This window comes from Thermobia domestica, chromosome 15, assembly GCF_964235325.1.
Source record: "Thermobia domestica chromosome 15, izTheDome1.hap1.1, whole genome shotgun sequence".
Taxonomy (NCBI): domain Eukaryota; kingdom Metazoa; phylum Arthropoda; class Insecta; order Zygentoma; family Lepismatidae; genus Thermobia; species Thermobia domestica.
In genome coordinates this window covers 85438880-85464596 of record NC_137468.1, presented here as the reverse complement: position 1 = coordinate 85464596, position 25717 = coordinate 85438880, and the positions used below count along the sequence as shown (strand labels likewise).

Sequence of the window (25717 nt, the reverse complement as noted above, 5' to 3'; positions counted from 1 at the left end):
CTCGTATCTTAATAAGATAAATGTTTATTTTCTCATATCTTGTGCAAAGAGGAAGAGTTAAAAACCAGGAAACCTTCTTTGCCTAGCCACTTATTTATATTGATTATATATCAATAAATAATTGCTCAGTCACCTAGTTGATTGGGATTAAATATTCCGCTGAACTTACATAACGAAAAAAAAAGTAATGTTTTAGAACAAACAAAAGTATTTTTAAGGAAGATATGTATTTATATTTCCAATTCTAAGAAGACAGAAAATCCATATACAATTAAAAGAAGGCAAGAGACAACTCAAGTTATTTTAACTGAAAAAAAAATGAACAAATTGAAAGGAATCAACTTAAATATAAGCTTGTAAATAATCATATTTTAAGATTCTATTCATCATCGTCTTCACCTTCTTCGTCTTCTCCTTCACCTTCCTTTTCTTCTTCCTCTACTTCCTCTTCGGAAGGTTCGTCCTCCTCCAAATCTTCCCTTTCCTCCCGTTGTTCATTGGCTTCTTCCCTTTCCTCATCCTGAATAGGTTCTTTATCTATCCGTTTGATATTTGGAAAGAAGATCAACACCTCCGCCCTGAAAGAATATCCTTACGTTTTAAATTATTCGTCATCGTAAGCAGTCTGCCATCCCTGAAAAATTATTTCCTTAAAATTTAAGAGCTGTTGTACGTTTTGATACTCTACTAATCCCTTTTTCTTAATTTAACATTTCACATTCAAAAGTATATAGTCTCTGTTATCATTAGCTTAAGATCGACTCTATTCATAACATTCACTCATCATTGAGGTTCGTGCGATTGAAATGTTCGATGATATGTGTCACTTTCAAAGACAAAAAGAATTATAAACTACAATACCTAATAAGCAGGTTCGTGGTTTCAGGAAAATTTCTCTAATACAGGGAAATTTCTAGGTAAATTTAGCGAAAAGGGAATTTTGGGGTAAAAGGTGAAAATCCAGGGAAATTCTCGTGCTGACTGATTGACCAATATAAATACTTAAATATTTCTTTGATCTTCAGAAATAAACCAATACAATAACAATAGTTTATGGGTATGTGTTCAAAGTAGCATAATTTGTACCCATTGCTGGAGGGTGTATTTGTATGTATTTTTTTTGTAAAAAACAAAGGAAGTGAATGAAAAAGTAAAAAATATAGAAGCGAAAAGCGAATTGATAAAACAAATGTGACTGGCAATTCTTTTAATATAGCTAAATTAATCTTATCACATACTTCTGTCATAGGAATTGGACTCTTAACAAACTAGGGAAAATTTGATTTAAAAAGGGGAAATTTCTGTATCAGTCAAGGGAAATTTTCTTAAGGAAACCTACGAACACTACTGGTAAGTCGTAGTCGGTTGCACCGCATTTTTCCCATCACTCAATCAATGATTGGATTCTATGACAAAATGAGTCTAGAGTCTGATTCCTCAACCGAACGTTTTACCGCCCAGACATTAGGGAAGTTTTTCCCTCCAAAAAAGTGATCACGATGCCGGAAGAGGTAACAGGTAGAAGAAGAGATGTCAGGAGAATATGCTAGTAGAGATAAGGTTTCATGCGGCAAGTCATGGAAAATCTGCGATATCCTTTGAGCGGCACGTGTGCGTGTATTGTCTTTCAACATGAGGTCATCACGTGTGTTGACGATTGCTGGATATTAGCGAACAAGTTTGTGGTGCCTTTCATGGAATGCTGCACTGTAGCTATCCGTAATAGTGGTTCTGGATGCACATTGATCACAATTCAACTACTTCTCCAACCTTTTACGATTGTCATAAAAAATCAATTTCAGAAGTGACGATCTCAGGCGGGAAACGTATGATAGTTATGCCGTACACTCAGAGAACTGGGCACTTCCATACAGAGGTCCTTCTTGCCCGGTGTTAACTTATGTGACATCGGAGGACTTACCGATTGTGCGGACCTCTAAAAGACAATGATATGGTGCAAACCCAGCTCGTCTGCAATTGCGCTTTTCTGAAGAGAAGCTCCTACGATATTCTTGAAGAGCTCATCAAACGATACTATTGATCGGCAAATTTTAGGCTCATTTTTCAATGTTGTGTCATCGAAATTTCAAACATCAACGGAGTGTTAAGTTCGTTCACCACTTCTGACCTAAATGGTCTCTTTATCTTTTTGCGGCTAAATGTGCAGAGCGTCCTAGTTTGAACTTGTAAACGAAAATCACTCGCAATTGTATTTTCTCTGTTGTCCATTTATACACGACCGTGTTCAAAAACTCACTATATTCTCAATAACTGGACATACGAACCAGTTTTCTGGATATGTGCAGAGTTTGTGACACAGTACGTATGACCTCGTTTCATCCATTTGTGTGTTACGAAGGAGGGTTTCTCACCAGACGTAAAATCGGACATTTCAGTCGCAACAGCCCAATATCTCACATCTAATATCTAAATCGTATGAAATGAGGTACATTCATGTAGTACTCTTTTAGTAGCTATGCTTAGACCAGTATTTTTTATGAAATCAATGTATAAAACCAGAAAATAACTTTTTCTGGAAAATTAGAAACGTATTGTTTTCACTGTGGGAAAGTAATTTGAAATGATGTCATCAACTGGCTTTCTATTTACGTTTAAGGTAGTTTTATAGCATTACGTTTGGAACTTTTTCTTGTGTTTCCGTTTCCTAAAAAGACAACTCTATTCCAATGCCAGGAACTGTTATTTTTCGTTTGTTTTATTTTAGTTCTCATAAAAACAATTTTTTGCGTTTTAATTAGCTATTCTTATCAATATTTGTTGTTTTAAACCACTAAATGCATATATTATTTGCATATTTGCAACGTTAGAAAACGCTCTCTGAATATTTGGCACAATTTCCAAGTTTACCTTAGGGACAATTGGATTATACGTTACAATATTTTAAAAATGAATGGTAAGGGGAAAAAAAGAAGGAATGTCACGAAAATTCATTTCCGAGAAAGCGGCGTTTTAATATTGAAAACTGCGTAGAAAAGAATAGGGTTAGTCAAATCTTTTGCCCCTTTTTACATGAACATTTCTATATCTACGCATGCATAGCATATACAGTCGTACCAATAGTCACCAGCAGATAAAACAAAGCACCCGATAAAGCACATACATGGACATTCATTGTTTTTTCCCCTTATCCTTCAATACGTATTTACAAATTCAGGGTGAAAATATGTATAACATCTCGGAAACACGACTTCGAATCCTACTTTATAGTAGGTCTGCCAATCATGAGTTTCTCCGTAACCATGGATATTAGCTGGTATGACGGTAAAAGGAACTTTTCTCTAAGAGTCAGTATAATATTTGAAATTACAAGTAACAATTCCAATTGTTTACTTTCGTGAGTTTGCATAATTCAATTTTTGATGTGGCTAGTGCCATTAGAAGCTTTTATGTACCAATGATATTCAAATTAGTGCCTAAATGACTGAACTTTAAAAGACAGAATAAAGCAAGAAATTCTCCAACAACAGAACAAAAGAAAGGTCGAAAAAGTCCTCAGTTGTTCAGGCTTTCTCAAGTGATACGAACATTACGTATCGTAGGATTTTTATTCTTTTTTAAGCACGAGAGAGTGGTGCACTGCATTAGTAAGTACTGTAGAAATTGTTTGAGGGGTAAATCGGTTAAAGTCTACAAATGGTAGGATTAGAAATGAGATACATAAAATGTCTTTCCTAAATAAAGTTAATGAATTAATTAATATTAATATTCTTTATTTTTATTCAATTGGAAATTAATGCATACACTACGCAGTTCGAAATGAATATATACATCATAATTGCATTCAAAAGAACAACTATACATGTATTGCACTTAACTGTGCGTACTTCGATCAGTGGCTGAGGGCCTCGGTAGCTTAGCGGTAGATGCTCACCTCTAGTTCGATTCCGCTCTTCCGATTGGGCTCTGTGGTAAACAAACACTGCGTGCTTGGGTTTTCTCGGGTTGTCCTATTTCTCCCCACTCTCCACATTCTACAATTTTCGCTCCCTTAGTATCGGAGCTTAATGGTAAGATGTTAAACTTAAATAAAATTGATCAGTGGCTGAGTATGTAGTCTTGTCATACTCCCACGCATTCCGTCCAGCACTTGTCGAGACCAACCAACCAGTAGACTCTCTTGGTTAACAGAGAGTAGAAAAATAAGAATTTTTATTTTCATTCAATTTTAACTCTAAAGATTGTATTATTATTATTATTATTATTATTATTATTATTATTATTATTATTATTATTATTATTATTATTATTATTATTAGGATTAGGATTAGGATTATTATTTTTTTTAAAAGTATATATCTATTCTTATTCCAGTTCAAATCTATTATTTAAAAATTATATTAGAGTAATAAAACAGTAATGCTGTACGTTGTTTACTTTTAATTTTACTACCATGTTTCCTCGGAAATAAGGAGGGGCCTAATTCCGTAGCGGTTTGCGTCAACACAAGGCAAAATTTGCATTTGAGTTTACGATAATCGACATAGCAATTATAATTTCTTATTGTATTGTTTTGTGTTCAGAATGAGGCACCAGGTGTTACATTATTTTTTGAACCAATAGATGGATCAGGATTCATTTTCAGGGGACTTCATGGCTGTCAACTCGAAGGGTAACCGTTAGTCTCTGATTCTTGCGAGAAACACTCGAAATAAGTTTTGTTGAGAGATTTGGGAATACTGCTTATTCTTGGAATAGGGCAATCAGAAAGATTATGCTAGAGCTTATTTTCTGGGTTAGGTTTTATTTTCAGGCAAACGTGGTACTTATGTGGATTCAGACTGAGCTGACGGCCAACTGCAATATCATTTACCAATGCTTGTGCCCCACTCTCTCGGGATTAAGCAGGAAACAAGGACACGGTAGTGTATGCAGTGGTGCTATTCAGCTGGTGCGCACCGGTTCGCTAGAACGGGTTGTTAAAATATTTCGAGTTCGCAGAACCGTTTGTTATGCCCAGACATAAACACACATACACATGACCTAACCAAGAGTGAAAGAAAGAAGCCAAACAAATTAGTGAAAATACTTCTGTACTTTTCCCGCTCGCTTGTATTGTTGTGAAAACAATCAACTTTCAATTGTTTCAATGCAGACAGAAATTTCAACGGGCAGATAGAAATTTGAATATGAATTCCGGGATTTTGTCCGGAATACGGGGTTCTGTGAGTGTAATGAATGTGATACGTATCTAAGGGGTCGTCCACATGTTAAGTAATGCGGCAAAGGGGAAGGGGGTTCGGCCTTGCGTTATGAAGTATGAAACGAGGGAGGAGCAGATTAACGTCTTCGTTACGTAACGTGCTTTTTTTCCTGTAATCTTTATTTTATTCTCAGGTTTATGTGCAATTTTTTAAACAAATAATTTTATTCAGTTATAAATAAATATTTATATTGTTTTGGAAAATTGAGAGCATACTAACTAACCAACTAACTCTATGGCCTATGGAACCCGGAGGTTCAATGCCGCGTTCATAAAAGCTCTCCACTGTCTACTATCCTTAGCTAACTGCATCCAGTTTCTACTTTGTATTCCTATCTCTGCGAGATCCATCTTAATATTGACAACCCAGCCACTCAGTGCCTAGTTGGGGATGCAAAGTTGAGTGCAACTGGATGCCTTCCACTCACCATCTAGAATGAGTGGGATAAAATTTGATATTCATTTGCGAGAGGTTTCTTATTGGGGATAAAATTAAATAAAGATACGTCCACTTCATTAATTTGATATCACTGTATTTCTCTGAATTATGAGTTTACGGTAAGATTTCATAAAGCATGTAATGACGGATATTAAGAACGATTTGCCAGACGGGTATAGAAACGGTCAAGTATTGAGCCTTTGAGCCCTGAGTCGGTGCAACACATACCTGGATAATCTGGTGTAGTTCCCACGATGCCCTGGTGTCGAACTTAGCTCCTCTATGCTGAATCTCCTTACTGCTGAATTACGAGGACGAGCATTGAGGTATGACTCCTCTCAATTGCTTCTCTTGTCGTGATGTTCTGCGTTGTTAGAATGTTGTCGTATACGAAGTAATTCCTTCCGCTGACATCTGGCTGACTGGTGACTATAAACTTGGTTCTCCAAAAACTCGAACCAAAGACTGATCACTCAGACTCGATCAACTGCACTCCCAGAACTTGATCTCTGAGACTCGATCCCTAGGACTTGATCTCTAGGACTTCCTCCTGAACCTCTCTCATCCTCTGGTTTTGTTGAGCTTCGTCCAACCTCCGTCGTCTGCTTGTCGTCTGCTTGCGGCACGTGCGACACCTTTTTCACATGGAAAGACAAATTCCTTCCATGTGTCAAGACTCAAAACTGCAACCCTCGACACACTCTGATTTCCCGATTCTAAGCAATTTCCGCATATCCGTAATTTCGTGAAATTCGTGAAATCTTACAGATTCACTTTGTACAATGTATAGAATCTGGCTAATGCGAAGATAGACGCATTGTCTACATTTCCTTCCTACATTGCCAGACTCTCCACGAAGACATTCTTATTCACATTTATTTACAACAGACTGCTGACACAGAAGTTAACAACATTGTGCAGCTTGTATTATATCTCATACACAACATTTAATTACCTTAACCTTAATAAATGATTTTTTTGACGTAAACATTAAAACAAAATCGAAAATATACAAAATAATTTACTCGAAAAACGAGTGCTGCTACAATATTGTCCTCCCATCTGCGCCTAGGTCTTCCTAATGGTCATTTTCTGATGGGTCTTCCAGTCAAGACTTTGAAAGCGTTTCTACCTTCTTCCATTGTAGCTTCATGACCTGCCCATCTAAGCCTCCTAGACTTGACGACCCTAATAATGTTGGGTAAACCGTATAAATTATGTAGTTCTTCGTTATGAAGTTTCCGCCATTCCTCATTCCCGTTCCTCTTGGGTCCGAATATTCGTCTCAGGATCTTGTTCTCAAATACTTTCAGTCTATGTTCTTCCCTCAGAGTAAGCGACCATGTGTCGCAATCATACAGAACAACAGGCATGATTATCGTTTTATATATTCTAAGCTTCAAATTCCTCGACAGAATTCGCGACGACAAGAGATTTTGAACCGAATAGTAACACGAATTCCCTGCTTTTAGTCGACATTTAATTTCTTCGTGAATATGATTTTCGTATGTTAATATTGATCCTAGATATTTGAAACTATCCCCTTTATCAAAAGTATTATTTAATATTTAAAATTGAGAGGATACAGCCAGTATAAATTAAATCATGCAGAAGGGATTTGAAGACGCTACTAGACACCAGAATGACGAATCCTGCGTGTATTACAATACAATAAAGCTCTGTTTTGTGGCTATCGCCGCAATGCATTTACGATACATGCTTTTCTGGAGTTAGTTGTTAGCGATCGTAACTACCGCTTAAAAATGCCCTCGCGTTTCCATTCGTATCGCTATTTCTGAGCATACATTTAAAACTTTTGATTTGAATCATTACCCATTTTATTTTTCCAAGGGGTTGCGCATGTGAAACCGAGGAAACTCTTTTCCGTGAAATAATATTTTTCGCGACAGAACGATCCAAGCAAAATAAGATATTAAAAATCGAATTCGTCGGATATTCATCTCATACTGATTTTTTTAATCTTTAGACTTGAATTTTCCAAGAGAAATCGAGTTTATTTGCATTCTGGCACTGATGTTGAAGAAGAAGAATTTGAAAAAGGATAAACTGAAGTCCAAAGAAAATGGCCGAAAGCTTGTTCACAAACGAGATGTCCCTGGTCTTTCACCTGTGCAGCTACATCGAATCTGTGATCTGCGGACAAGAGAGCTTCTTTCTATCGTCGACACTGGGAAACTTCAAATACAGGAAGCATCTTGGATTCCAGAAAAAAGAGGTTAATGCAATTCTCTAGATCCTGTTTCACCTGCATCTTCCTGCAGCACTTCTTCCTTGCTAATCATCGGTGACCTAAGAGGTTGGGTAAGATCTACGGAAAGCGACAGTATGGAATTTCGAAGAATTGAGACTGGTTAATTAAACAACTTTATTGGGTTAAAATATTACCATTTTCTAATACTTTAATTTGTTGGTGAAAAAACACTACAAATATATCCAAAATACAAGCAATTTGTAATGCAAAGTTCTCCATTAATATTATTATTTTATTGTGATAACTCCCAAACTAAGCAAAATTGGTGAAAAAAAATCAAAAAGCGTTATGTAATAAGGGGGAGGGGTCCAGCCTTGCATTACGAAGTGTGACAAGGGAGAAGGAGGGGGTAAAATTGATCAAAAACAGAGTTACGTAATATGTGAATGGCCCTTAATGCCTATTACGTGTGCTACCTATCTGCAACACGTTTTTGAATGACTTCAATGTCTTCATTACAGAGGTTGTTCAGCCTACGTTTAGTCGATTTCGTTCCTTCCCCCTCCCGGGCAGAATGGACTCACCCGATCTGGCTCGTGGCGTCCTGCAGTGTTGTGCAGTTGCTTCCTGGGAACGGAGTTGTTTTTCCGCGCGGAGGAAACTTCAGGACCATTGTTGTGTTAAATTTGTTTCCAAGTGTGTAGGTTTCCGCTTTGTGACCAAAATGTCGCCCAAACTAAGCCGGTTTTTGGAAGGCTATCATGTGGCTCTTTATGACGCCTACTTTAGTGTTTCTGTCATTAGAAAACAGTGCGAGAAGAATGGTTGCAACATCAGTTTAAGTGGAATAAAAATGTTATTAAAAAGTACAAGGGCAACGAAGCTCCACCATTTGGATCACCAACGAAGTTGCCTAGGAAGCGGGAATGCACCAAGGCCACCTCCACCATGCAGAGGAAACTTCGCAAAATGGCAATGCAAGAAAATCCGCCAACACAAAGGTGTATGGCTAATCGTCTTGACGTGTCTTTGGGGACTGTGAGCCGGACGTTACACCATCAACTCAAGCTGGAAAAAGTCATGAAAGCTCGCGGCCATCTTCTCCGGATGCCCACCAAAAGGAACGAAGGTGTAAACACTGTCTCAATGTCTCATAACACTCTACGCTACTGGCTGGGATGCTGTACAATATGGAGACATGTTTGAAAATACTGTTATGCCACTTTTGTGAACGAGGAAGGGTGATTTCATCAATATTGACAAGAAGATAGGGCACTGCCGCATTATGGTCGTAATGTACTCGATGGTTCAATGAACACTTTCTCAATTGTTGGAGAGGTTGGCATGAACCAGTTGAGTAGCCAGAAAGATCCCCGACCTACCTCCGTTGGATTCTGTACGAACGGCATCTGGCAAAACAAAGGTGGATGTACGTCGTAACGCTCGATGAAGCATGGATTTACCTTTCCGATTGGGGCAAACTGAGAGCCATCATGTACCGAGAGCAAGGTGCCAAGAACTTCAGAAGGTGGGTCCATGTCTGTAAAGAATCCTTCCCAAAAGGGTTCATGGTCGTTACTGGCTACTGTTACCGAGGTAAACAAAAGATTCGTAGGGTGGGGGAGAACTGCAAAATAAATTCGCAGTATTTTCATGCGGCTGATCTACGAGCATGAGATTCCAACAATGTACGGAAATGACGCCAATCTGGTGCGCATTCACATGGACAAGGCCTCATCAAATACCTCACGATCGTCCCTCGCATTCTACAAGGAGATGGAGGAGGCAAATGGTATATAGGTGATACCTTTCAATGAGGTACCTGTTAAATCTCCAGATGCAAGTCCTATGTACTATTGTGGATTTGGATTGCTGAAGCGGGCTTTGGGAAAACGGCGTGTGACAACTGTGGAAGGACTTTGGAAAGCTGTGCAAAGGGCTGATTGTGTACAAGTATTTACTGGAATATTAAGCCTAGTATTAATAATGTGTACAAAAGAGATTAAAAGGAAACTTAGAGAATTGCAAAATATTTCTCTGCCCATCAACCTTAGACGCAGTGCCGTGTCGTGGAAAATTAGCGCCCGGGGCGAGAATATACGACGGCGCCCCCATACATATATTCCAAATAATTTTTCCTTTTTTCTACCGAATTTTGCGCCACCTTACTTCGGCGCCCGGGGCCGTCGCCCCGCTCGCTTCCCCCACTTCCCACGGCTTAAACGAAAGGTCGTTTCAAACTTTTTGTTTATTCCATTGATTTTAAATGGTTTGAGTTAATCTTACTTTGAATATCCTTGATGCACACAAACTTACGATTTTATTCAAGATTCAAGCTTTATCTTCAAATGAGTCCGTTTTTTTACTTTCAATTCGTTTATGTATAAAGGCATAAAAACTTAAATAATAATAATAATAATAAATTGATGATATCTACCTACCTGTAGCCGTCGTCTTCTTCCACAGGATTTTCAGCCATAATTAGCGTTTCTAGACTTTGTAAAAATCTTATTCTTTTAATTTCTTTCAAAGACTCTATTTGGTTGGCCCTGCAAAAAGTATTTAAATTCTTAGTTAATAGTTATGTTGGGTGTCGCAATAAAAGTCTAAGATTTACGCATTTTTTTAAAAAATAAAAGGCATTATTTACTTTCAAAAGTTGCTGTTTTTAATTATAAAAAGTATTATAAACTGCTATACTAGCCAGCAATTGGAAAGAAAATAGCACTCAACTACGACAAATCTAAATGCATCTCCATATAATACATGTACTGACAAAATTAATAATAATGCAGTCAATCAACAAAAAGTAAGGAACAAATTAGTAACAAGCTGAAAATCAGTATAGATGTTGGGGATGATGTTCTAAACAACATACTAAATGTCCCCTGAAATCCCAGGTGACCTTCGCCGCCATATTAGAAAATGGCCGCTAGAAGTGTCAAATGAACAATACCCAGATAAAAATATCAATATCTTCGCTATGGTTAAACATAAAGAGATAAACTTAGATAACACAATAGAACGTCGTTTTATAGAGCATAGATAACACAAAATTTCTTCAAGACAAACAATGTTTCATAAAACGCATACTTTTAGAAACATTTAGCTCTAAATTCTAAAATTCCGAAAACTACCGTCAAACTGATTTAACATTTTATTGAACTTAGGAAGTAATTATTAACATTTAAAATTTGACATAAATTTTGATAAAGATTATTTAAATGATATACTAAAATTCCACAACTTCATCGTTCGCCATATTGGAAAATGTCCAAATGTCCGATGTAATTGAAAGATAATATTTTAAGTGAAATACAAAATCTGGACCAGGTTAAATATTTGAGAAACTCTAAATGCAGTCGATTTGAAGCCAATTGAGATCAATGGTAGTGCAAGGGGGAGAACATTATGACGTGTTTAAGGTTGTCCTTCGCCATCTTGGAATCAACTTATTTATTTTAAATAGCAACATGGTCATGTGACATATTAAACAACATCCTCATTCGAAGAGAAACTCAATGGTAAGGTTATTTTTCCGAAACCTGCAACAGTTTTGAAGTTGTGAATAGATTTACGATATGTTATATGTGAAATGCTATGAAATGTACTGTGCGAAGTTTCGAATTGAAGGATAAAGATAACGTAAAAAAAAAAAAGAACATCTTGTAACATCTCACATTACGTATTCATTAATAACCAGGAAAAGAGAGAGCTAACACAACGAAACAATTACAATCACATGACATGTTCAGCATACCTACCTTCTTGTTCTATACATATCCTTAACCGTGAGACCCGGTGCTTGTGCACTCAGCGAAGCGTAGTTGGTGATATTTGTTCACGGACAGTAATGGTTCTCCTTTTCATGTAGCCAATGTCAATAATTTTACACTGATAGACAATAGCTTCAAAGTGCTCCCAAAGATAGAAATCTAACGGAGGTAGGTCGGGGGATCTTGCTGGCTACTCAACTGGTCCATGCCAACCTCTCCAACAACAGGGAAAGTGTTCATTGATCCATCGATTACATTACGACAATAATGCGGCGTTGCCCTATCTTCTTGTCAATATTGATAAAATCACCCTTTCTCATTCACAAAAGTGGCATAACAATATTTGCAAACATGTCTCCATATTGTGCAGCATCCCAGCTCCCATCAATGAAACAGGTTCAATAATTTTTCGCCCCATATTCGACACCATACCATTACCTTACCTGCATCTTACATCTTTGATGCATCTATCCAATTAAAATTTGTAGTAGCCCTGTTCCGAACATTTTGCCTAATACCGAGAAATCCTACGGTAAGGCTTTTCTTAAAAAAAAAAAAAAAAAAAAAAAAATCTGCAACGGTTTTGAAGTTGTGAATGGATTTAGGCTAGAATATGTTATCATTTAGACTTAAATATTGTTGTGTGTGGAACATTGTATAAACAGGAATTGACTGTCTCTTTATCTTTTTTCTTCTAGGTACGACAGGATGCTAACTCGAGGGGAAAGAATCGGCATTTTCCTTTTGGCTGGAGGATGCAGCTTAGCAATAACATTCGTTTTCAAAGAGCGACATCCTAATCGAGAGCCGGTGACAGACAGTGAGGTACGAAAACTAATCCGCAAATTCATGGCAAAGGGAAATGTTGATTATTTATCTCGATCATATCGACCACGAAATGCAACTGATCCAGACACATCAGAAGCTGTGTTGGGGTTGTATTGGTGAAAAGTCCTATGAAGAGTGTGCGGTGTCTATCAAGTGGACATAATGTTAGGGTCAAAAGTGTTCAAAGGATATTAAAAAGGGAAAAGTGGCATCCTCAAAAATTAAAGTTGAAACAAAAACTGCCAGAGGATTATTTAGATAGATCAATAGATTTTTTGTAAGCGTTGTCCCAGATAACTCGTAAGCCAGTGTTTCCTCATAACATTGTTTTTAGTTATGAGGCAAATTTCTATGTAACAGGTGACATTAACAACCAAAATGCCCGGTACTGGGCTAATTCAAATCTTAATTGGATAGATGCATCAAAGATGCAAGATGCAGATAAGGTAATTGTGTGGTGTCGAATATGGGTCGAAAAATCATTGGACCTGTTTTAATTGATGGGACCTGGGATGCTGTACAATATGGAGATATGTTTGAAAACACTGTTATGCTACTTTTATTGTAAGAGGAAGGGTGATTTCATTAATATTGGCAAGAAGATGGGGCACCGCCGCATTATGGTCGTATTGTAATTGATGGCTCAATGAACACTTTCCCGGTTGTTCGATAGGTCGGCAAGGACCAGTTAAGCGGCCAGCAAGGTCCCCCGACCTACCTCCGTTGGATTTCTATTTTGGGGGGCACTTTAAAGCTATTGTCTATCAGTGTAAAATTATTGACATTGAGTAACAGAAAAGGAGAATCATTACTGTCCGTGAACAAATATCACCAACTATGCTTCACAGAATGCACAAGCACTGGGACTCACGGTTCAGGATATGCATAGAACAGAAAGGTGGGTATGCTGAACATGTCATGCGATTGTAGTTGTTTCGTTGTGTTAGCTCTCTCTTTTCCTGGTTATTAATGAATACGTAATGTGAGGTGTTACAAAGCTTGCTTTTACTTTATCTTTATCCTTCAATTCGAAACTTCGCACAGCACATTTCACAGCATTTCACATGTAACATATCCTACATCTATTTACAACTTCAAAATTGTTCCAGGTTTCGGAAAAATAACCTTACCATTGGGTTTCTCTTCGAATGAGGATATTGTTTAATATGTCACACGACCATGTTGCTATTTAAAATAAACAAGTTGATTCCAAGATGGCGGTCACCAAGATGGCAAAGGACAACCTTAAACACGTCATAATGTTTCCCCCCTTGCACCACCATTGATCCCAATTGACTTCAAATCGACTGCATTTAGAGTTTCTCAAATATTTAGCCTGGTCCAGATTTTGTATTTCACTTAACAAAATATTATCTTTCAATTACTTCGGACATTTGGACATTTGCCAATATGGCGAACGAAGAAGTTATGGAATTTTAGAATGTTATTTAAATAATCTTTACCAACATCTATGTCAAATTTTTAAATGTTAATAATTACTTTCTAAGTTCAATAAAATGTTAAATCAGTTTGACGGTAGTTTTCGGAGTTTTAGAATTTAGAGCTAAATATTTCTAAAAGTATGCGTTTTATGAAAAATTGTTTGTCTTGAAAAAATATTGTGTTATCTATGTTCTATAAAACGACGTTCTATTGTGTTGTCTAAGTTTAGCTCTTTATGTTTAACCATAGCGAAGATATTGGTATTTTTATCTGGGTATTGTTCATTTGACACTTCCTATTTTCCAATATGGCGGCGAAGGTCACCTGGGATTCCAGGGAACTTTTAGTATGTTGTTTAGAATATCATTCCCAACATCTGTACCAATTTTCAGCTTGTTACTAATTTGTTCGTTTCTATATTAAAATTTGAGCTTCATTTACTGCACTATAAGGGTTATAAAATCTGTACACAATATTATACTTTGTCTATAAATTGGTTCTAAAATTATCATCTAAAACTAGATTATGAACGCTTTTTATTTGAAAAAAGAATCAGTATAATTCTAAAAGAGTGTTTAATTTAGCGTTTAAAGGCTTACAAACAAGACAATAATGATATTAGTTCTAAATATTTGTCAATGATACAATAACATGACGTTAACAAAATCGGTAAACAATATGGCTTCCTTGGAGAACAATGGCACCATGGTTCAAAAAGAAAAAGTTATTACAGATGCCCTTCTTCATGATACTACTAGAACTTGCGTCGAATATAATATTTCGAGATCTCAACATTTGCTCCATCACTCGTGACCAGATTTGTCATTTTGCTTTTGATATGTCACAAGTACTTTCAAGAGAAGTTTTTCGTTCATTGAAAGAGCTAGAACATATCTAAAACAATAAGTAGTTGCGTTTTTGCTTAGGAAAAATATAAAAATAAATATGCTACTACCAGTTTTAATTTAACAACTTTTGTGTAAGGTTACATTTGAAAATCAGGAAGAATTGAAAAGCCAAAGCGAACAGATTCTTGCCAAAATTAAAGAATTTGTCTAAGATGAAAAAAGCATAAACCCCAATCATTTTTAAGGCAGACTAATCAGGCTTGAATTGAGAGTTCACTGGAAATAGATCATAAGTGAAGAAGAATTTAAAGGAAGTTATAATAGTAGTACAGAGCGAGAATGCATTTAGTCGTTCGTTCATGATTCCTCCAGTTCTTTCAGTGAACGAAAAACTCGCAAAAGCACTTGTGAGATATCAAGGCAACGGTGGCAAATGTGGTCCACAAGTGTTAGTGTAAATTTTGAGGTCTCCAAATATACTCGATTCAAATTCAAGTGGTTTCATGAACAAGAGAGGTTATGACAAGTTTCTTAAAGAACTTTTCGGAACCATGGCTTCTATCGATTTTGTTAATGTTCTGTTACTGAATCATTGGGGAACCTTTTACTTTATTGTTTTTTGTTTACAAATTTTAGATAAAGTAAACACTCGTTTGTAGAAACACTGGTAGGCCTAATTTGGCGTAGGTGGATGAAGAGGACTTTTCCGGCAGCTCGATGATAATGGGTAAAAGTTGGGTTTACCTTCATGATCCAGAAACAAAGGAAATGAACAAACAACAGAAACACCCCTCCTCCCCATTCCTAAAAATGCAGAGCGCAGAAATTTGCCGCCAAGGTGATGCTTTTCGTTTTCTGGGACTGTGAAGGGGTCATTATGACAGATTACCTATTACAGGGCAAACTATTATTAGCACCCATTATTTCCATCTCATGACTAAAGCCACATTGTCACGTTAGAAGAACTTGTAGCTGTCATAATTTTTTTTTTTTTTTTTAATCTACCATATTTCACCGTGTACACATAGTCTTGAAAGGGTCATGAAACACTTTTTTCCATCTTGCAAGGAGTTGAACGATGCGCAACTTTCTGGGACGTCTTCCTTGCTACCTGCTATCGCCCTCCCGCTGACATAAAAGAAAAACCAGTTTCGCCGCTTCCGAAACAACGGATTCTTTTGGACAGAGAGGGGAAATGCGCCAAAATACACGTTTTTAATGAAGAGGTTCACTGTTTGACCACTAAAGTGGAGCGCTGCATGTGTGAAGAAACTTTTCTTGCCTTCAAGAAGTTGTAACATGTAAACAGTAAATAGGAAGATCGGGTTAAAAGTTTTTTTTTTTATGACAGCTACAAGATTCATTTAACGTGGCAATATGGCTTAAGTTACGACCAGAGATGGTCACCCTCCCTCATTTTGCCCTCATGAGGGTCGCCCTCACCCTCACCTCACCCTCATTTTAGTAGTTGAGGGTGAGGGCGTTGGAGGGTGAGGGCGATAAAGTAATTGAGGGTGAGTGTGAGGGAGGGTGAGTGGAGGGCGTCAATGGAGGGTGAGTGTGAGGGAGGGTGAGTGGAGGGCGTCAATGGAGGGTGAGTGTGAGGGAGAGTGAGTGTGAGGGCGTCAATGGAGGGTGAGTGTGAGGGAGGGTGAGTGGAGGGTGTCAATGGAGGGTGAGTGTGAGGGAGGGTGAGTGGAGGGCGTCAATGGAGGGTGAGTGTGAGGGAGGGTGAGTGGAGGGCGTCAATGGAGGGTGAGTGTGATGGAGGGTGAGGGTGTCAGTTGAGGGTGAGTGTGAGGGAGATGAGGGTGAGGGTAAGAGTTCATAAAATTAATTATCTTGCAATTCTTCATTTCTGGAAAATATGTTAGAAAATGTAATGTAGTTTTTTTCTTAGAAGTAATCGTCGTTCACAGAAAATCGTCATATCAATATTCTATCAGTTTCATACGCTTTTCATGCGCGAAGACAAGATGTTTCTCATAGCTTTATTACTTTTCTATATATTTTCACTTTATAGAAACAATAATTACGAAATATAAAAATATCTACTGCAAGTTTTTGGCTACCAAAAATTTCAAATTTTAACGAAAGTAACTCATTAAAAATACTAGAAGTTCTGAGGAAATGATGTTTTTTTTTTCATATATTCGTTCAGAAGAGAAACTAATAAATATTCATATATTCATTCATTCTGAAATTGTAACTAAGAAAAAGTTTTATTTCTTCTTCTAAGAGAAAAATATATATATAAGAAAAGTACAAAGCTGCAAGCCGCAATAAATAACTTTATATTTAATTATCAAATAAAAAGATATTTCCTGCTTTTGGCTATATACCTACTTTTAGATTTCCAAACTACGCTATGCATATGAAAGGGAAGTCTTATAGAACCGTTGTGTCCGTCTGTGTGTCTGTCGGTCAACAGGTATCACATCAAAATGGGTAAGAGCTATTGACAAGCGGTTTTTGGGAATCGATCCAACATCCCAATAATAGGTTGCATCTCCTTCAACAACCTCCTACTTAACAGGCACCCTCAAATCACCTTGGCAGTTAATCTGTTAAACCGGAAGTGGTAGAATCGAAAATTTCCGGTTTCAAATTAAAGACCACGAGTAAAAAACGGTAATAGTGATCGGCAAACGGTTTTCGGAAATAGGTGAATATGAATGGAACCCCCTTAACTCCTGCATTTCTACTAAAACTGGAAGTGGTAGGATCCACTACTATTTCAGGTTTCAATATTTATTTTCATAAACTTAAAAGGGTAAGAGCTATCGACAAACGGTTTTCGGGAATCAATTCTGCATTGCCAGAATAGGTTCCATCTCTTTCAACAATCTTACTTAAACGGGAAGTGGTAGAAGTCGACCATATCTAGTTTCAACAAACATATTCATAACTCATAAACGAATATAAAACATAGCTAGCGATAAAGAGTTTTCAGAAATCGATTTAATTCTTAAGGAGACAAACCACCTGTGCTCCTGTATTTCCACTAAAATCGGAAGTGGTATAAATTCACTACTACTTCTGGTTTCAATATTGATATTCCTAGACCTAAAACGGTAAGTGCTATCGACAAGCGGTTTTCGGGAATCGATTCAGCATCCCAAGAATAGGTTCCATCTCTTTCACCAATCTTCGAGTTAAACCAGAAGCTATGTTGAACCACTTCTGGTTTCAACAATATTGGTCATAACTCAAAAACGGTAAGAGCTATTGAGAAACGGTTTTCGGGAAACGATTCGTCGTTTCAATAATAGGTCCCATCTCCTTCGACAACCTAATATTTAAACCGTAAGTGGTAGAAATCAACTACTTCAGGTTTCTACTATTTCCAGTTCTACTAGTTTGGAAGTTTACCGTAGTTTCATACTGTAGAACGATACTCGCTTGTTCTATCATATAATTCTTGTGTTATCAAATACTAGGTTTATTACCAGGTACTCAATAATATTTATATATTTTCCCATTATAGGACCTAGAAAGTTGGAAGATTATAATTTGCTGTAATGTCATATTTCTATTCATGGATTCAATCAATATCATGGCTTAATGTGGAGTTAATACTTGATAGTGAATATTTGTTTAGAATGGAAAATTTTCAGAAATGGGAAGTTTTAAGCGGAAAATTTTCCACTTCACATCACTAGTTGCAGGGATGGTTTCAGTAGAGTAATTGTTAATATGTACATTTAATGGACGGAACAATGTAAAGGAGATTCTTTCTTCTAGGGTAGAAAATGTTTTATTTGCAGCTGTACTTTATTTGAAGGAGCGCCAAGTGAACTTTGTGGTGGACAAACACCGTATGCGGTGGTTTTCTCGGGGTTCTTCCGTTCGCTCCCACTTTCTTCATTCCTCCATTTGATTCATTTCTCATCATCATCGTCTCTCTTAGCTTCGGAGCATAATTATGGGACGTTAGACTGAATATTTCATTTCATTTTATTTGAAGGAGGACATTTCTACCCAGCGATTATCTGAAGCAGAGATCTTTGGGTTATCCGGGTTCGATTCCGTACCGGACATAAGTTCCGCGATAGGGAGAAAAGCTCAATTAAATATAAAACATAATTGTATTTATAATGATTTACATATACAATTATAGTCCTAAATTTACACAGTTCAACTTTTTTATTATTATTAAATTAAATATTTCCCTTTGTCTTTCGTGACTGGTGGCTTGTTGGCAGTGGCGTTACTAGGTCTAATTTGGGGTGTTCAAGCCTCCTCAGTTTCTTACAAGCCCAGCTAAATTTCACTATGTTAAATACTTTTAGAAAAGAGGATACTAAGAAAATCTACCGAATTTGCACCCAAATGCAACAGAAGGTGCACACACACCTTAAAATTCAGCATCTTCACAGAGTAATTGATCGTTGATTATTAATATTCTGTTACTATATGAATAGCCCCCTTAAAATATGAACTATTTCACAGGGCAAATTTTAAATAGGTGACTTTTAAGGTTTGATTACTTTATAAGGTAACTAATATTTTCTTTTTTTACTGTATTCTAATATTATTACGTGCAAATAGGGATGCGCACGAGACAAGATTAGAGGTTGTCTCGACTCGAAAATATGTTGTGTAAAGTGATGCCTCGAAAAATGTATCTTTTTCTGTTGGAAGAACGATGTCTCGTCTCGAATCTTGTCGAGTTATTTTGAGAAACAATAGCTTTAATTTAATAAAGAATAAAACAAACATGACTATGTTGCTAAAAATGTGCAAGACTGAAATAGTAACCACAATTCTTTTGCCTCAAATGCTCGCAAATTGTGTTATGTTCTTGATTAAAGATAAACCTAAAATACCGAAACAATGGAATTTTGGAGTGTTGGGTACCTTGGCCCCGAAATGGTTTTTCAGTCCCCTTTTTAAAAATTCTAGTTACGCCACTACTTGTTGAATGCAAACAGTCAATGATCGTACAGATCACGCCCATACCCATGGGGCCTGAGCTTCCCTGAAATTCGTTGCTTGAGAATGAATTTCGTAATGAAGAGTAATTTCATTCATTCCTCCTTAAAGTTGCTTGTATCCGAAGTATGTTCCGTCCTTCATTTATAAATATGGTGTTATATAAAGTCATAACTTCAATATCTTCTTTCTGCATCTCTTAAGTTTTTTTCACCAAAAGTTAAATATCAACAAACATTTGGCAACCATTATTTTAGATTTTTTAAATCTGTTCTCTACCAATTGTAAATCAGACATATTGAAAGAAAGGCACGAAAAGTCAAGCTTTATTTCTAAAGAAATGAAATGAAATAAAATGATATATTTAGTTTAACGTCCCAGGATTATGCGCCAAAGCTAAGGGAGACGGTGATGATGAGAAATGAATGAAACTGTGCAATGAAGAAAGCGGGAGGGAACAGGAGAACCCCGAGAAAACCCACGCAGACGGTGTCTGTTCATCACAAAGCTCACTTGGCGCGAGCTGGGATCGAACCAGAGACCCCACGCACCAGAGGTGAACGCTCTACCACTGAGCCACCGCGGTCCCCTTTATTTCTTAAAAAAAAAGTGGATATTTTGTGCGCATAGCCAAGGACGTACGCACGGGGTGGGTCCTTGAGGTCCGGAACCCCCCTCGAAATCCGGACTTTTTTGTCAATTTAGTCTAATTTTAGATACAAAGTTTAGTATAATTTAGCCTGAAATTGTGTTTGGACATCCCCCTCCCCCGAAATGCTTTGGACCCCTCCCGAAATAAATTCTTGCGTACGTCTCTGCGCATAGCACTGAGAGCGGATTAAGGTTTTTGGGACCCTGCAGCCGACTATTTCAAAGGGCCCTATGTTACGAATAATTTCAGCGCATAACTTTTCTTTGCTGTCTTCCACAGCCTCATAGGCTTATCGAAACACCGAGGAGTATGATGTAACATTTTAATGTGCTCCAAGTTTACAATAATTAGTTTAATTACATTCATTATTAACAGTTAAATGCCTATATACTTCAGTGTAACACATAAATGCCGAATACGAGCCAAATGGTCAACAGTCCCTGTAAAAACACTAATAGAGTAAAAGGAGAAAAATCATATACAAATAGTAAACCTGTACAAGGTTACACTGTGATCAAAGTTCCGAATTTGAAGGTTTTCTGTGTGAATGATGTTTGAATTTATTTGTTTATTCATCACATCAATCAGTTTGTTTATCCACGCCCGGCGGTGCCATGAAAGTCTGATGTTTGCAGGCACGAGCCCAAGCTGGTGGAAGAAGACTTAACTCTAGCGATACCGCAAGCCTACCGAGCGGGAAAAGAAATTAGCATGGATCTGAAGCCTATACTATAATAAGTTGATTGATGTATTTTAGTATTAAAGAGGGGAATTTTAGGGGACCCCCTGAGCCTGGGCTCCATTAGCTCCGCCTTTAATCCGCTCCTGATTGCAGTTGTCACAATACCTATAGGCCTATTCACTGGGTCTATTAAAAGCAATTGTGTCTGAGTTGTTTGATTCAACAACTAATTATTATTATTATTATTATTATTATTATTATTATTATTATTATTATTATTATTATTATTATTATTATTATTATTATTATTATTATTATTATTATTATTATTATACATGCTACAAAATAGATTTACTGCTATACTGACACAGACTAAAGCTAGTTTTAAACAACGAACTTGGCTTAACAACAGAGTCACGTTCAATTTTTCCCATTTTCTGTACTACTCTCATTCATTATCTTTGTTAGCCCAAACACCTCGGATGGGAAGGAAACGTACAATGTAAAGAACCTTTACCTCTGTATGTCTAATGGAATTCGTCATCAGTGTATTTTTAGTTTAGTTCTTCCTTTCAATGCCACCGGAATGAATCACCAGGTCTTCCTGTCGGCAAAGAAAGAATGTCCATCGTATTTATGTTAGATTAATACTACGATAACGTTACTTTCAAGTTCTTCTTTCTAGATCTCAAAGGTTCATACTCCACCAGATGGAACAATACGTTATACTGCGTGCTCATTTCTGGTATGAAGATAAAAATAGTTTTCTTTTCAGAACTTTGAAGGCTCTTTATGACAAAGACTGCGAGCAAAACAATGCCCGCCTTGAATCTTAATCCAGTGTCTACTGTGACTGTCTACGAAAATAAAACTTGCCCTTCACTAGAAAAAAAAAAATAATGTTTATATGGAATATGAGACTCTCGACTATGACTGCCTGCAGCAGAGAGCAAGAGGGGACAGTTCACCCCACCCTTGTATTTTTGAAATAGGTTTGGTTCTTTGAAATATACCTAAAAAATATTCGATTTGTTATTTCCACATACTACCCAGCTTAATATACAATGTGTCAAAAAATCAACCTACTAAGTTTGGAACGTTATTTCTTATATCAAATGAAAAAAAAAAAGTTTTGATGAACATACTGTGGGTCAAAAAATGTCTCTTTTCAAATTTATAATCCGCCAAAAATGAGGAAAATCACGTTTTAAAAACACTCTAGCACAAAAGTTATGGAGTCTATCGCACGTGATTCGACGGATTTCGCAGGAACTCGTATGCGCTAGTAATAATTATTTGTGTGAACAGTCTTCTGGTATCCACGAAAAGAGTACCCAATTAGTATTTAAAAGTGTATCCTCGTACACTAAGTTACTTTTTACAAATCGTTACGTTGATATCAGGGGATTGTGAAACGTGGGTATTTAGATAAAAGGGAATACTAGGTATTGCCTAATTTTTTCAACCGCTTGCGAAGAAGTCCCATTATTTTTAAGCTAGGGCGTTTGAATTCTTTTTCGGCTTATAATACTGAAAGAACTCGTTTTAAGACCTATATGTATTAAAACGTTTTACTTTGATTTGATATAAACACTCATCTCCCGAAGTTTCAGTTGATTTTTGACACCCTGTATTAATACTAGGCTTGTATACAAATTTAAAATAACACTGGCACATGAATTCACAGATATATATATATATATATATATATATATATATATATATATATATATATATATATGGAAACCTCATAGATGATATAGTAATTAATGTGAAATATGTAAGCATCTCGTAAATCCATCTTTGATGCTCTCAAGTCGAAATTAATTTGACAAAATTACAGATGTACATGAAAAATTAGAGTGTTAGAGCTGAGGGGAGTTGAGGAAGAAAATAACACATTTCTTGAAAATTGCCTGAGGTCAGGGGCGTATGATGTGTTGGACACTGGGTTTCCCCTCCACAAAATCTCGACTTTTCTGTAAGTTTGGCCTAATTTTAGGAGTAGTTCTGCAAATTTTAATACAATCTGTCCTCATACTGAATTTAGGACACCACCAAAAAGCCACGGAGCGAAAAAAACGAAAGGAATTTTTGGTGGAAAAAAATAATGAAATTGGTAGGTGGAAAGGTGAAAAAAAGCACCATTTTTGGTTTAAATTTGGTGGAATGAAAACTATCTTAATTAATAACACAGTTTCACAAGGGTCATATTTTTGTAATAATTCACTACTCTGAATTCAAATTTGAAATTAGAATTTCGCTACCAGGCATAGTTTTTCAGTAATACAGGGTGTCCCATAAGTACATGACACTTCTAAGTATTAAGAATATTGACTGCATATACGGTATGTATACATGGACGGCGGTAATTTTGTCACCGGAAAGTTCGTCAGGGTAATTTCGTCACCGGTAATTTTGTCACCAAAATATTACCATACAGGTAATTTCGTCACCGAAAATTTTGTCATGATAATTTCATCACCAGTGTCTTTTAGAACATAATACAAGTACAATGAATGAATAGAAACCGTTTTTGAAATTGCTTTCTTTAATCTTCAACTGAAGCAAATCGAAATATAATAATAATAATAATAATAATAATAATAATAATAATAATAATAATAATAATAATAATAATAATAATAATTATTATTATTATTATTATTATTATTATTATTATTATTATTATTATTATTATTATTATTATTATTATTATTATTATTATTATTATTATTATTATTATTATTATTATTAAATAAATAGTTACATATTTTGTATATCGTATTTGAGATAAGAGAGAAAAGTTTTTAGTGATTCTGTCAGAAATATTATCAAATAGGAAATTTTGTCATGGTTATTTTTTCATCTTTCTTGAACTAAGTAGAGGCAAAGTAAATGACCTAAACAACTTACGTTATTTTAATCAAACTTGGAAAACAATTCGGTTGACGTTGAACTCTGCAAAATTTAAGTTTCGGGTACTCGACGCAGGAGCAAGCACCAGTGCAAGAAAATAGTGCCAGCTTCAGCAAATGTTAAAAGGGTGTATTGGTTGTATCACTATTTACAAATATTAAGCTTCGCCAATATCAAAATTTCAGAACAGAAAATTGCAAACAAATATGGGAAGATATGCCAATATGTTCATTTTCCCGCAAACTAGACGGAAATTTGCATCGTTCTTGTACCGTTCTCTGAGCCCAAACTCTTGAACCTTCATCCACGTTAACTGAGTCATGTGAAAAGAGTGATCTTTTTTTAGGAGCTATTGAAAGAAGAATGTTATATTTCAATATTTCAACTCTGATTAAACATTGGCCAAATTGTTATTGGATATATATGTCAAGAAAGCAAATTTATATAAAGGAAGAAAAACATATACTGTAAATATTTCTAACAATTTCCTTTAAATATAGCCTTATGGAGCTATTGAGAAGTGAAACATGGATGGTGGATGGACTACTTTCCAATGGCTCCTTAAAAAGGAAAAAAAAAAACGTAGGCCCTATATGTTATTTGAGGTGAGACTTCCTTTACTAGGTGTATGCCTTAATGCAGAGCAAGACACAACATTCATATGAAGAACTGTTTTGTGCGGTGGTGCATCAGTGCAGTGAATTTAGTGAATACCCGAACCCTGTAACTGTGGTTATGGATTTCGAGATAGCGGAAATGCACACTTTAAAGACAACTTTCGGAAACTCAACTCGTGTACAGCATTGCTCTTTTTTTTTTTTTTTTTTTTTTTTACCTGGCTTACTAAACGTGGAGAAAGGTCCAAGAGATTGGATTCACAGAACGGTACAAGAGCAATGAATGTTTTGGTGACGAAATAACCTACATGCTAATATTTTGGTGACGAAACTACTGTGACGAAAAGTCCGGTGGCGAAATTTCCGGTGACGAAATTACCTAAGTTCATGTATACATATATACAGAACACAGTGTATATTTAGAAAAGGAAATTTCCAATGTAATATCTGGCAACACTATCAGTTTCGATTTTCAGAGATTAACAAGATTTTCCATCAGTGTTTATTCTTCCAATGAATCCAATCTAATACTAACTTTGATTCTTGTGAGGTTAAGCTGTTACTTCTACTTACTTAAAAATCAAAAAAAAATCTTTGAGTTTTACGTCCCACGGTTATACCGGTTAGGCTAAAGGAGACGGTGATGATGAGTAATGAATGAAATGGTGGAATGAAGAAAGTGGGAGGAAACGGGAGAACCCCGAGAAAACCCACGCACACGGTGTTTGTCCACCACAAAGTTCACTTGGCGAGGGCTGGGATCGAACCCGCGACCCCAAGCACCAGAGGTGAACGCTCCACCACTGAGCCACCGCGGCCCCCTACTTAAAACTCAGGTCTTCATGAATGAGAAATCAAGAAAAACATGAACCAGTATGTTATTAGACGACTGTTTATGTATCAGTAGAGACAACAAAGACACCCACTACAAAACATAATATAAACCAGTAACTTCTTAATCACTATTTCATTCTCAGAGAACTTTTTTGAACATGTGTCTGTACTTATGTAACTCCCTGTATTACTGAAAAAGCAACAATGATAACGAAATTTTGATTTTAGACTTCAATTCAGCATGATGAATTACTATAGAACTACAGATCTAGAACTGTAAATGAAGAATGCAAGGGACATTAAACTTTGAG

At 36.4% G+C, this 25717-nt stretch overlaps 1 protein-coding gene across 1 annotated transcript in view; it reads right to left on the bottom strand.

Annotated features, from left to right (window-relative positions):
• Positions 1 to 210: 210 nt before the first annotated feature.
• LOC145671867 (leucine-rich repeat-containing protein 23-like) overlaps positions 211 to 25717 on the bottom strand; it is a 453825-nt gene continuing 428318 nt past the window's right edge. The window contains exons 8-9 of the mRNA XM_081741092.1: positions 10314 to 10421; positions 211 to 578 (exon numbers count right to left, since the gene is read on the bottom strand). Of these exons, the coding sequence (XP_081597218.1) occupies positions 380 to 578; positions 10314 to 10421 (307 nt within the window). The 3' untranslated portion in view covers positions 211 to 379. The remainder of the gene's footprint in view (positions 579 to 10313; positions 10422 to 25717) is intronic.